We start from the raw sequence: 14,851 nt of genomic DNA on the forward strand, positions 1-14,851 counted from the left end.
AATGCTCATAAACATGCAATTCCACAATGACACTTTTGGCTTCGACACATTTGCACTTTTACGGTGAAAAACTATCCGTCTTGTTTTACATGGGTCTTGTTATATTCTTTTCTGAAGTAAAAGCTTACTGAAGATTCATGTGGAAGCTGAGGTGATTCATTTTGCTTAACTTTTGGCATAATATTTTTTAATCATTCAGTACCCTGGTATATATATCAAAGTACCATGGTATTACCACCTGATACCATCACTGTACCATAGTACACTTTTGATACCAAAGTACGACACTGTACCATAGTACACTTTTGAGTTTTCATAGTCTGGTTGAAACAAATGAGCAAAGCCATCTGCATTCAGCAAAAAATAAAAAAAAACTGGCTTTGAAGCCTTCTCCTAGTTTGTCTATGTTTGGGGCCCAGTCTGAATCATGAGTACAGGACATTTTTAGAAAGCTGGCACGTAAAAAACAAACAAAAAAAACCCCAGCTTTGTTAAAAGCATTTGTTATCCATATCCTTATATAGTACTAGTGTGTTTGTTAATGTGTGGAATTAGTTTGAGGTCAAAAATGGCTGAGGGTGTTTATAGTCATGCAAAGTGTTTCTTTGTCAGATGCAGGATGAAGACTTCACTCATGGAAAGTGAGTTTGTTTTCATTCAGAAGTAAAAGCATTTTAACTTGTTGCACTCAAGTGAGAGGAGAAAGAATGTTTGCAACAGTCTCATGTTTACAAGTCAAAACAAACACAACAACTAAACACAAAAAGGGACACAGAAATGGCACTTAAAAGAGAAGTTCACACAAAATGAAAAGTCTGTTTTCATTTACACACTCTAATCTCATTCCAAACTCGTGTGAAGAAAATCAAAGGGGTTTGGAACGACATGAGGGTGAGTAAATAACAGAATTACTTTTTTTGGTGAACTGTTTCTTTAAAAATACAAAAACATAATAACACAGCTTTAACATAACAGCGTAAACTAGGCAAAGTAAGAAAATGTCTCTTCATTATGTTTTTTCACAGCAAATAATCTCCTGTGCAGGACAGATGGGGCAGAGGGACAGAGGGATGCTTTGATGCTGTATAAAACCTGTTTGAAGCATCTTTAAAGAGGCTGATCACTTTCAGCTTCTATAGGCAACTCTTAGGCACAGTCCCAGTGTCTCTTATCAGTGCAATTTGTTTCTGGACAAAAAAAAGTCCAGACGTCCAGGCATGACATTTTGACTCCTGTATACCACTTCCAGAGCCAGCAACACAATTAATGAGCTACCTCTAAAACAACCTGTTTTCAGCCTATCAACACTGTGTTCAGTAATGTCTGGCCTCTTCTTAGAGAGAAATTCTTGATAAAGTCTGATATTTATGGTTATAAAAGGCACTTGTAAAGGCATTTGTAAAAAAATGTTGATGGCAAATGCACCTGGTTTAAATACTGGCAGTCAGTTTAAGCGTTTGGCTGGGATGCACTAAAATGTTCACCAACCCACCAGAGTCTATCTAGTGTCTGCATCGCATCCGCCTGCAGGAGTCATGGAGCCCATTGCCTTCTGTAGGCTGGAGGTATGAATAGCGCAATATGGTTTTTACACATACAAAGGTTTCACACAAGCTACATTATTGTTGGCTGGACACTGTCCTTGTATTAAAGGTGCCTCGTATTCCAAGCTATTTTGCACTAAAGATGGGCAAGGGGTGATGTCCGGTTGTTTTGGATGTGTCATACCATTCTCTGGACTGGTTTTCATTCCCTCTAACTCCAGAGGAGATGTCTCATGTAAGTCCATATCTAATGGAGCCTTGGATCTCCTCCTGCGGCGGATGACTACCACAGTAGCTATGATGGCCACAACCATCACCACTGCCACAGCTGTCATGATGGGTATGAGAGAGGAAGAGGGTTCGGTCCTGTCAACACTTGGCTCTTGGGAAGAGGGTGGGATTCCTGCTGTGCGAGCCTCCATGCAGGCACTAACCGAGACATGGACAGGCTCTCCCAGAGGGCTGGCACATACGGAATAGGTGCTATTTGGCTGTAGCCCTCTAAGCGTGTATTCGGGGTAAGTTGGAGGCACATTCAGGTGTATTGGCCGCTGGTCGGGGCCTGACAAGTTTCGGTAAGTCAGACGGATTCCACGGATGTGCGTTCTTGTGTGGATGTAACGGTGAAGGTCTAATGAAATGGAAGTGCTGGTTATGTGAAGGGAGCTGATTGTGTTGGGCTGGACTGTAGCAATGGTCTCGATAGAAACTCTAGGTGAAGGCGGAGAAAGGAAGCCTGGATTTTGTGTCTCACAGTAAAGTCCTGACATTGAAGGCAGACACAGGCAAACAACCACCCCATTTGAGTCAAATATGCATGTTCCCCCATTTAGACAGATATTGGAGGGGCACATGATGTCCTCTTCTTCAGAATTTTCTATGATTTCTCTGGGGAAGGCAGTGGTCTGGGAAAGAGGGAAGCTGTCTGTGTCTGCTGAGGGCATCTCACTTGGTGGCACCGGGGGAATGGCGTGCATTGTGCTTGATGGTGTGGTGGAGTTTGTGGGCTTGCTTGTAGTACTACTTGTCCCTGCGCTTGTTAACTCAATGGTCGTTGTGGGACAGCCAAAATCTTTATGCTCCAATTTTGCCAAAACCTCTCCTGAGTTTATTGGTGGAAAGTGGCAACGAGTCTCCTCCATTCTCAACAGTTCTACATGTGCATCCTTTAGCCATACTGGAAACCAGGCCAGTGGGCAGAGGCAGTTAAAGGGGTTTTCAGCTGCAGTGAGCTTCTCAAGTTTGGGGAAAATGTTGAAGAAGCCCTCGGGGAAGCCTTGCAAATTAAGGTTGCTCAAGTCAAGCTCTAGCAAATTAACCAGATTTTGGAAGTCTTCTTGTTTTAGGGATCCCAAGGGATTCCCAGTTAAATTGAGGTTTCGTAGCCCCCCCATTGCCTTAAGCGTAGGTTGTATCTCTACGAGCAGGTTCTGGGAAACATCCAGAACATGTAGGTTCACTAGGCTGCTTAGCAGCTCCCCATCCAGACTGGTCAGCCGCAGTCCAGCTATTTTAAGAGACTCAAGGTGTGGTGTCTGTAAACCTTCAGGTCCAATAGGTGGGATACTATTATAACTAAGGTCCAAGTGGAGCAGTCTGGGCAGTTGCAGAGCTGGCAAAACACTAATATGATTCCCCTGTAGCTTCAGCTCCAGTAGGTTCTCTAGTCCCTCAAAGGCAGCTGGGTGAATGCTCTGAATGTGGTTGCTGTAGAGATACAGCCTTTCCAGGTTGACCAGTCCAGCAAAGCTGTCTTTGGAAATGTGGGTAATGTGGTTTGAGGAGAGATCCAGGTTGTGTAGAGAGGAGAGTGGGCTGAACACCCCATCAGGGATTTCAGTGAGGGTATTCTGACTCAAATCCAGCATTCCAAGCTCGCCAAGCTCTACAAAGCCCTGCTGTTGCAAGGTGTTGATGTTGTTCTGAAACACGTAGAGGTACTTTGTGGAGGAGGGGAGGTCACGAGGCATGTAGCTCAAGTTCTGCTGGACGCAGAAGATAGAACCACTGGTGCTGCACGAGCACTCTTGAGGACATCTGCTGCTCAGAGATCCACACAGTAAGTGAAACAAAATGAGATGAGACAGGGGAGATAATGGCCGCATCGTCGATTACCGTCTGGCCTTAGTGATTGAATCCTGCAATAGAAAAAGATAGAAACTCAATGTCAAAACTACATCAATGATCTTGTTATTGCATATTCAATTCAATTCAATTCAAGTTTATTTGAATAGCGCTTTTCACGATACAAATCGTTGCAAAGCAACTTTACAGCAAATTAAGTTTCTACAATATTTAGTGGTAGCTTATCAGTGGTGACTGTCAGTTAATGTACATATGGCAGAAATGTACGGAAAAATCAATTAAAGACGAAATCAAACAGACGATGAACACTATTAACAGCAATTATTATTATTATATATGAGTTGGCACATTATTTAGCCTTTAACATGGGTGTCCAGTCCTGCTCCTGGAGGGCTACTGTCCTGTCCAGTCCTGCAGAGTTTAACTACAGCCCTAATTAAACACACTTGAAACAGCAAATCAAGGTTTTCAGGACCTCTACTATACTCTTTCAGTGCTGGAGCATATTGGGGCTAAACTCTGCAGGACTCTGGCCCTCCATGAGCAGGGTTGGACACCCCTGGCCTATACAGATCATGGTAATATTAATGATAAACATTTCAGTGTTTGATGTTCAGATGCTTATCCATGCTAAACCATTTTGGTACTCTTTCAGGACCATGTAAAATGTAAAATTTGAACAATTCCTTTACATGGCTCATTTATATAAACAGAAAAAGACACACTTGATGCTTTTGTAAAGGCTTTGAAACTCCATCCTTACACAGAGAAAACAGCAACCGTCCTGCAGGGCAATCCTCTAGTTGTGATGACCAGAATTATCATGCCAAATGTAACTTTGATATTTACAGTATATTGCACAAGTACTGCGGGTAAAAAAAAACAAGCTTGGTTTGAAATGCTGTGGCAAACAAGTGTTTTTTGTAAAAGTGTTTTTGAGTCAGTTCTTAATTAGTCACTGGCATCTCCTTAGTAAAAATGAATAAATAGGTGCATGAGTCTCTGCGCTATAATTGAAGCTTGTATCATGTTGTGGCCAAATAACTTTTGTCTTTATTTTACTTCAGCATTTTCTGAAATCATCCAACAATGGCTGTGGTGTATGGCCCAGCTGACCGAATGTCTGTTGACCTGCCTTGCCCTCAGTTTCACTCTTTCCACTGTTTGCTTAATGAGTTCATCTCAGAGAGTTTAGACCTCATCCCAGAATGTGTCCACACACAAAAGCCTGTGTGATTCATCATTGACACAACTTAAGATTGTCTGAACATAAAAAGCTTTCTAAAAGTGAAAAAAAAAAATTACTAGCTTAAGTGGTGCCCCTTAATTTTCAATGAAAGTCCTTGTGTCATTTTGTGTGTGTCCCTTTTTGCTGATTGTTCAAAAATCTCTTTGATTTCCTGGTGAACAGAGGGCTAGGCCAAGCCTCTGCCATCTTCTCCACCGCTGAGGTAACAATGTGTATGTTTGTGAGTCCAAAGAATAGTTTACTGTTCCAACAAGCGTCCTGGCTGCTAAAGGGCCAGTCTATTGAGGGAGATGAACAAGCATTCGATTGGCAGGTACACTCACTCTTTTCATCCTTTTTTCTGTTCGAGTTTCCTTTTGTGAGCCCCATTTTCTCACATTAACCATCTATATTTTTCTCTGCCCAGTTGTTCCCTCCTCCCCTAGAAGGGCTATGGCTGGTTATTAGGAAAGCTTGTGATTATATTTGCTCATAGTCTTGTGGTTATATTTGCTCACTCTGTTTTGTTTTAATCTGATCTAATAATGTTTGTGTAGAAGAAGCCTGTGTTTTGGAACATGATTTCTACTTATTAGCTGGTCCAAGCTAGTCATTGGCTGGTCGACCAGACATCACTTTGCAAAAAGCAGCTTGACCTGCTAGTTTGTTGCTGGTACAAGTTGGTCTACCAGTTAATTGCCAGCTGGAATCAGCTAGAAATCAGCTACCATGTTCCAAAGGTGAACAGCTTAAGCCTGACTTTCCTGCAGGGATGGGAAGGAGAGTGAGTATGTATGGGTTTGCCTTGTGATTAGCTGATGTGACATTCAATTTGGTCTAATTAGTTAAATTATAACTATTCAACTGTTTCTTCTTAGTCATATAATCCATCTTTTGGTTTCCTTGTCCAGCTCATTAGGTAGATATTTAGTTTTGATATTTTAGTGACTGTTTTAGCTGCGGTTTTACACATATCAGCTTTGCTTCACTATTTTTTTGGCTCTCCATTCCATATTCCTTCTTGCTATACACAGTGTTTGGATTCTCTGCAGGTTGCTTGAATTTTGAAGAGAAACTAAAGTGATTTCATTAAAGCGGGTTGCTACCTTCCCTTCTTTTCTCTCCTGTCTTCTTTCACCCTCCTACCATTCTTCCTTTTTTTCTCCGGCATATGCACAATCCCACCGGCACAGCAGGAATTTTGCAATAACCCTAAAAAATCCATCTTCATCACAGGAAGGCATGGGGCCTCCTAAGGGTTTGACATTTCTCTTTCACTCTTTCTTTATTTGTTTCAGGGTTCATGTACTTGTTTGCCAATCTTCTGTCAGAACTGATTACATGAAAACAGGTTTGACGAGGATGGCATGAGGTGCAGGAGGTCACATGTGAAGCAGAGCTGAACGCCATCAAGACACCTTTTGTTTTCTTTATACATCAGAGTGATCTTAATCTTAGTCATTGATTTAATAATAATTGGCAAATTTACAAAATGCTATTCATAAAAGGATTGTTGGTGATGTAGACTAGAAACAGTTCACCCAAAAATAAAAATTTAATTAGAACCTTCCTATCACACATATTCACAAAATAACATTCCTATCACACCAGTAGCGTAGGGCCCATATGCAAAAAAATTGGACGGGTCCCCCCAAACCTTATGGGCTCCAACTCGGTTAACTTAACTTAGGCCCTATTGTTGATTTTTCTGAAGTAAATAACGTTATGTGAATCGTGACTATTCACAAGCTGTTTTATTTAGGGTAGGCTATAGGCTAATGCTTGGAAATGATGTTTAAAGTTTTCAAGTCCATTCATTATTTGTAGCACACAAGCCACTCAATAATCGCAGCTTTGTGCTTTGTTACTACAAAGTCTCAACCTTCTGTCAATTTTATGATAAAATACAAACAATAAACGTCTTTTTACGCTCTTTAATTTTTAGTGAGATAATTCGCCTCAGTTCAAGCTGCATATGAATCAATGATATTTTCCTCTTTAATATTTGCAGCATAAAATAAACATGAATATTTGAATGCATGTTGAAAAAAATCAGAACAATTTAATACAAACGAATGTCTCATGAATCGATCAGAGTTTAAAAAAAGTCAAAAGAATGATGGATGCCACAGACTTTTTTAATTTTTTTGGAGGACTAGGCCTATAGGTGAAATTTTCACATTAACTTCACGCAATATAACACGATTTTATTATCGTAATTTTGACTTTATTCTTAAAATATGATGACGTTAATATTAAATGCTGCTGTATAGGCTACTGAATGTAAAGTTTGACACAGCGGCCCAAAAAATAAATAAAAAACAAACAAAAAAAGTAAAAAATAGTGAGGGGATATTTGAATTATTTGTTAATAAACTAATGTTTTCTGAGTCAATGTTGACTAAGGACAGAAAGCGCATCCTGTTTGTTTTCCTTATTTTACAAAAGCACAAGGTTTTCTTGATATTGTGAGTGCACACAAATGCAAGTAGACCCTTTGCATTTCCGAATAATGTATTATTAACGTATAATGTACTCTTACCTTTATGAGCAAAAATTACGGCGTATTTTTAAGTTTCCACTGTTATAAAAAAAAAAAAAGCAAGTGATCACGCTGGCGCCTCCATGTCCTGCAAAGCGCGCTTTAGCTTCCACTCTCCGCACAAACGATTGAATATGCGCCTAACAGCGCTTATTTATCTAGGTTAAATGTTTAAATTAATACTGTGAATTGCATGAAGTGTTTTATGACTGTTTATTTTAGGCAAGTCGTGTTGGTTTGAGAAGGCTAAATTGATCAAACATAATGCTCAACTCACTGTCTGCCGCTGCCGCTTGGTCGTTCCTTTAAAAAACTAAAACTTGAATTTAACAAACATAAAATGTTCCAAACATATTTCTAAATGAACTATAAAGAAACAAAAATAAATATGACCACTTTGCCATTAAAAAACAAAACTGAACTATTTTAATAGCTGTGTAATGGGGAAGAGAGAGAGAGAAAAAAGACACGGTATCCAGTCGGACTCGGGCCGAGAATTCTCATAAAGCTGTTGGACAAGGGCCGGGCCCATGCAGGGCTCTATTCGTTCCCTCGTTTCAATTAAAAGTTCCCCCAGCTCGGCGGGCCCCCAAACTGCCCGGGCCCCTATGCACCTGCATACCCAGACGCTACGCCACTGTATCACACATATTCACAAAAGAAGACATTTTGAAGAATTTTTTTTTTTGTCCATAGAATGAAAGTCAAAGTTGTTTTGGACCCTGCTGAAGTTCATTGGATGGACAAAACTATTCAAACTTCAAATTTTCATGAAATTGTAGAGGACATGGAGAAGGGGATAAAACAAGATTTAGAAAGTAGAGAGAGAAAATATGAAATACCTCGAATGACCCTGTTTACATAGAATTTTGTATTTGTGTGGGTTTTGTTTTTCACTCATTCCTTTTCATCCTTTATCCTTCCTTAAAACCTGCTTTTGAATGGTGAAGTTCTAAATAAATATAGCCAAACCAAAAGCTTAGACTAAATCCTGCAAAGAGGCTAAGAAAATACAGTATGTGTGTATTTTGTGAATGTGATCATCAATCGAATCCAGAGACAGTGAAACACAGTTGTTGGGGAACTAACTAAACTAACTAAAAATGACTAACTTTATATATAACTACAACTTAAATATATATTTACTTTTTTTTTTTTAAACAAGAGATATGGGCATGTACTGTAGCATTGAGAAGTGATTCATTTTAGTGATTAATTTCATTCATTTAAATGTACTAGTACAAAAATGATTTACTGATTCAATTTTGCGCAGATGTCCCTGTTTGACTTCTTTTTTTTTTTATTTTGTTAAATACTGCTGTTAATGATAATGTTTATAATAATGTTTTGACTGAAATAATGAAATAAAGGTGTTGGTAGTTAGTTCTTAATGTAGTTAGCTACTTAATGTTGGTAGATTGAAGTGGAGCTAATTACTATTTTACTAGACATTAATTAACAGTATCACAAGCCACTAATAAAATATTTAGCTACAGTTTTTACAAGTAGCATGGGGTGTAGCTAACTGCTAGTTAGTAGCTTTCGGTGTTGCTACCTATATTTGTTAGATATTTAGATGCACCACCAATCAAGGTATTTAGCTCCAGTTTTTGATAGTAGCGCTAGTAAACTCTAGCTTAGCGAACTGTTTTTGTTAGCGTTAGCTACACCACAAGCTACTATTAATATTAGCTACAATATTTAGCTACAATTTTGTTAGTACCTTGTAATATATCAAAATTTATTTTTGGTAGTAGTTTAGCTAACTGCTTAATGCTAGTAGTTTGAAGTGTAACCAACTACTCATTCGGAGTAGTTGTAGTGTAATTACTTTTTCTAAATAGTAGCTTGACACTTGCAGTTGACCTATTGTAAAGATGTGGGACACACACAAACACACTCATAGTTTAACATTAACTAGTACAGACAGAGGTGTGAGTGGGTGTTTATTTAAATAACATACTTGTAATGCTACTGTCCTGAGATTACTCAGCTACACACACATATTGACACACAGATAAATACACATTTCCGTCAGCAGCTCCTAAGCACAGCTGGATTGTGTTACCCACACTCTAAAAAATAATTCAGTGGATCTGTTGCCACTACTTAATTTAATGCATTAGTGCAAGTGAAAAATTCCAATTTATTGATTTAATTAAACATTTTGAGTTTTAAACATTTTTTTAATGAGTTGTCCTGATATTGTAATGTTGATAATTACATCAACGTAATACTGTGTGTAACTTCAACTTAAATATCTGTGTTAGTTTGTTTAAAACATTATTTAAGTTGTACTAACTCAATGTAATTAGCTCCATAACTTCATTTTTTCAAGTTCACGTTTCAGGTTCCCAGCATGCTTTGCATGTGACTGAATAATGAGCGGTAATGTAGAAATAAACTCATATTTTATGCATTTCTATTCAAGATCAGAACAGGAGAAGACCATGATTGAATCAAATTTAAAACAATGTGAAAAAACAACTTCGTTAGAACAACTTAATTTTTAATTTTTAAGTATTCAACTTAATAATTGTTAGTTTTAACACAATTTTCTAAGTATATATAGCACAGTTACAGTAACGGTTTTGCAATTAGGGTAGGGGGAGGATTTCAGGGAGGGAAACCAAAAGAGAAACAGGCATGTGTACTTAAATGTGGATTCTGTACGAGTGTGTACATGCCCGTAAGCAGCTGTTTGTGTTTACGCATGCTTGAATCAAGCTCATGAACATGTGGCTGATTTAAAATACAAAACAGATTCATCAGGCCAACTGTGATTTTCCTCATGCTTCACTTCAACCACAACAGAAGCCTTTAAAGCAGAGCCAGAGCCAAGTCCTTGCTGTCCTCAACTAGCCCTAAAATCACAAATAAGATCACTTCAGTATCTTACCTGTTTTCCCTTAGACATCAATGAGACTAAATACAAAACAAACAGATTACGTATTTCACCTCTCCAACAATATCTCTGTGCTACGATCTCAATATGAACTCAAATATTTCTTATCCAATTTTTCAGAGACCAAATGATCTGAGCTCTGCTGTCTACATTATTGTTAAAGCGCCAGCTTACTGTATGTCAACAGTTTTCAGCATTTGCAACCCATCTTTTTTTTGGATGGATTTTATCCATTGGGAACCTATTTGGATCATGAAAAGTATAGCCATAGCCATTTTGGCTCTTTTACATTACCCAATAACATGCACAGACTTGATGACGTCAGCATTTCAGAGACAGTCATACTGTAGTAATATATTTCTTAAAAATATTTATTTTATATTATTTTTATTTGATATTACTATTATATAATTAATAAAATAGATGAATATAATAAATTATCATACAATTCATAGAATAAATAATTAATTATATTTAAAAAAAATGTTTTCTGAAAATAAAAAAAAACAAGAATAGTATTTTGTGCAATAAGACCAGGAATGATGAAGCAATTTTGTAACTTTAAAAAAGCCAAAAATCAATATGCAGAAATGCAATCTTCAAAGAACCAACTCAAGAACGCTAGCTAAAATGTTTCTTTAAAAAAGAGGGTTAATCTACAGTTAACCCAAGTTTGTGTAAAAAAACAAAACAAACAAACCTGTTTTAAAGGGCAAGTTCACCGATTTTCAACCAGTTTGTATTAAGATATCCCACTTTATTTGTCAGCAAACATCCATAAAGCGCCTCATCCGGCAGACTTTTGACAACTGTTTTCTTTTTTATATCTCTGCTAACGGACAGTCTGATTGAGCCCAGTGCATTATGGGTGTTGAAGTTTTCCTACCTTTTTTCACCACAGTTCTTGTTTTCTCTAGTTTTGTAGGATCAATAAAAAAATGTTCCTACTGCATATAGACATTCAACTTTTATTAAAACCCCAATTACCCCTTTAAAGACAGAAGTGTAATTTTTTAATGTTACTATGTCAATAACTCACATTTTAGGTTCAGATTTCTTTGGACTATTATTAAATAGCCAAGATTAAGTCCACTTAACAAGTAGTTTCACCCAAAACATTAATACAAACACACACACTCACACTTCAAGCTCTCCAGACAAACAAACTCTCAAATAAAAGACACTAAAAAGGCGGAGAGTGGCTTAAACCAGACTAGGTGCAATAAAGTTACACGGTCCTCCTCCAAATTTGCCCTGGGCCTGCAGGCAGTTCAAGTTACAGTCTACTCTGTGTGCTTGTGCACACCTGCTAGCCATGCACATCGGACACCGCATTTCTGTGTGAAACCCGAGAAACTTAACAAGACAAAAGACCAAAGTAGACCAACTTACACATGCCGCTGACACACGCCAGCCTGTCATATACTGTTACAAATGTATCTATCTATCTATCTATCTATCTATCTATCTATTACCTACCTGCCTACCTACCTACAGTGGTAAAAACTATGCCTAGAAACTGTAGCATGTCTGGCACGAGAAGCATTTTAAGATGAGTGGGTTTAACAAAGATGTCATTTAGTGTTCTTAGCATCCTTTTGTGTTGCATATTTCTTTCTGAAGGTCTGCATTTGAAAGAACAGTGCATTTGCCACTGGATTGCTCTTAAAGGGGTCATATGATGCGATTTCAATTTTTCCTTTCTCTTTGGAGTGTTACAAGCTCTTGGTGCATAAAGAAGATCTGTAAAGTTGCAAAGACTAAAGTCTCAAATCCAAAGAGATATTCTTTATAAAAGTTAAGAGTTAACCACGCCTACCTAAAACGGCTCGTTCTAACACGCCCCCACATATCTACCTCACTATGTGGGAAGATTTGCATAATGCCGCCCAAATGTTCACGCAAAGAAAGAAGGCGTAACTTTTATTCTCACTGTAGTATTGTTGTTGCCGCCATGTCGTGAAGACGCTGTGTGCTTCGTTGTGAAAGCGAAACTACTTTGTTTGGTCTTCCAAAAGAGGACGATATCTGCTTCGTCATGCCTGGAGCTGATCTGTGCTGGTCGCTGAGGAAATACATCAACTTGGATGTATTTGGATGTATATATGCTGTGGATCACCGGATCGGCTTTCACCTGTGAGGTGCCGGGCTGGACAAAAGTGAAGCAAACGCGGAGAGAGAGAGAGCGACAGTTCGCGAGAGAGGCCGAGTGTGTCCGAGAGAGAGCGAGATGCGCGAGAGAGACCGAAAATGTGCGCGAGAGGGACAGACAGTGCGCGAAGCAGCATCATATGACCCCTTTAATATGTTGCTGTTATGACTAGCATGCTGCCATGTGGCATAATCTGAAGCCATGACATTGTGTGTACAAGATTCATATTTGCTATGTGCCTCTCTCTTTATGAATATGCACTACAAAATTAAGTTTTCTGATTAAAATATGTAGACATCGATAAAACATGAAGAATTTAGTTCAGAAACAAATTAGCATACAGATATTAAGACGTGTTTTATTTTCATACTCCATAGGACAAAAAAGTTTGCTATGGAGTAGTAAGATTGCGTTTTATTTTATTATAAGAATAAAGTTATATTCTCCAAAAGCATGTCTTAATATTATACTTATGAAATGCTCCAATTCGTATGGAGTTGTAACAAGTTTTATGAACAACCTTTACGATGCTTTGTATCTCTTTCAAAGCTGAAAAGAATGTTCGCTGTAACTACATGCAAAACAGCTTGGAAAATATGCCTCAAATATTGATATCCTTTTAATTATCCTCTCAATTAGTTATTAAAACTTCCAAATAGACATTGAAGTTATTCATTAACATTAAATACACAATATATTAAAATATGAATTGCATATGAATATAAAATCAATTATTCCTTAACATTTAATACTAAATATTTTTTATCGAAAGTAATTTAATCAGTTGTGCTTCAGAAGTGTAATTATCTTCTTATAAGGATGTTGAGATTTTTACTTTTTATTTTTTGGATGTATGTCGTTTATCAGAATACTGATAAAAAAATATGAGATCAAATCATTGATCTGTTTACAAAAGGCAAACTGCACTTGAATTGTGTTGTGAGGACAGGTTCCTTGTAGTTTTGAAGCTCTGTTTTTCTGGCTTACCTTCAGACCAAATCCGTGTGTAATAGAGCGAATCATAACAGCTTCAACTTGACATCTCTCAAAGAAAAACAAACACACACACACACACCATAAGAACATATTTATCTGACTGAGGTGAACACTTGTACACCTGCTAAACACATTCAGCAGTAAGTTATTTAAGTTAGCACATTCTTTATTGTTATTTCGTGTACTACATAACACATAATGGGTGTAAAAAAGATTGTTGGCCTGACGCCATAGATCTTAATGCCATGACTCACACACAGGTACACAGATTTCTGGCGCTAGTGTCAGTCACCAGTCAAAGCCCTGATACTTAAATGATGTATAAAATTGATCTGCAGTCAAAGAGTTCAGCAGATGTTTACTCACACTGCACAGGAGTAGAAATCATCTGTGCCAGAGAAAGAGAATGAGAGAGAAACTAAAGTAAACTATTGCATGGAAAACAGTCTTCAGTTTTCACTACCATACATCAAATTCATTTAAATTTGAATATGAATTGAATGTGAACCTAAAGTTGAAAATGAATTGAATTGAACTGAGCTAGACAGAGAGAAAAACTAAATTAAATCAGTGTAAACCATAAAAACGATTGCATGGAACACATTCATTTGAATTTGAATATTAAACTGATGAATGTGAATGAGAAGTGAATTGAACTGAATTAAAAAAAATATTGTGTGAAAAAGTACATTAGATAAATATATTTGTTAGGAAATAGGAATAAACAAAAATTGTATGGAAAATTGTCATGCCAGTTAAGAACATTTAATTTATTTGAATTTGAATATGAATTAAATGTGAACCTGAAGTTGGGATCCTCTGCAGTGAATGGGTGCCGTCAGAATGAGAGTCCAAACAGCTAATAAAAACATCACAATAATCGACACGATTCCAGTCCATCAACTAACGTCTTGTGAAGTAAAAAGCTGCGTTTGTAAGAAACAAATCAATCAAGATGTTTTTAAGTTTAAACTTTACGTTGCTTCCGCTTTCGTAAATACGAGTCCTCTATCCATAATATTGCTTTATCCAGGGAAAACATTTTCTGTTCTGAATCAGGAGAGAAATATGCATTGATTAACCACTTTTAGCTGGACATGACAGTTTAAAGTTAAAATCGTCTTGATGAATTTGTTTCTTACAAAAATGCAGCGTTTCCCTTCACAAAACATTAACTAATGGCCTGGAGTCGTGTGGATTATTTGTGGATTATTGTAATGTTTTTAGCAGCCATTTGGATTCTGATTTTGACGGCACCCATTCACTGCAGAGGAGCCATAAGGTGAGAAAGAATCTGTTCTGTTCTACATCTCATCTACATCTTGGATACATTTTCAACAATTTTTTTTTTTTTTTTTGGGTGAACTGTTCCTTTAATGTGAATTTGCATATGAATTTA

General features: G+C 37.5%; 1 protein-coding gene across 1 annotated transcript; it reads right to left on the minus strand.

Moving 5' to 3' along the window:
- Window positions 1-386: 386 nt before the first annotated feature.
- On the minus strand, window positions 387-13,840 carry LOC107655389 (vasorin-like). The gene is made up of 2 exons (XM_016442859.1): window positions 13,819-13,840; window positions 387-3,682 (listed from the first exon to the last, which is right to left on the minus strand). Exon 2 carries the CDS (start codon window positions 3,647-3,649, stop codon window positions 1,589-1,591), a length of 2,061 nt encoding a protein of 686 aa, XP_016298345.1. The 5' UTR covers window positions 3,650-3,682; window positions 13,819-13,840; the 3' UTR covers window positions 387-1,588.
- Between the last annotated feature and the right edge of the window lie 1,011 nt (window positions 13,841-14,851).

This window comes from Sinocyclocheilus anshuiensis, unplaced genomic scaffold, assembly GCF_001515605.1.
Source record: "Sinocyclocheilus anshuiensis isolate Anshui unplaced genomic scaffold, SAMN03320099.WGS_v1.1 scaffold880, whole genome shotgun sequence".
Classification (NCBI taxonomy): domain Eukaryota; kingdom Metazoa; phylum Chordata; class Actinopteri; order Cypriniformes; family Cyprinidae; genus Sinocyclocheilus; species Sinocyclocheilus anshuiensis.

Coding starts and splice junctions, on each gene's coding strand:
- LOC107655389 (XM_016442859.1), bottom strand. CDS start 3,649: ATGCGGCCATTATCTCCCCTGTCTCATCTCATTTTGTTTCACTTACTG.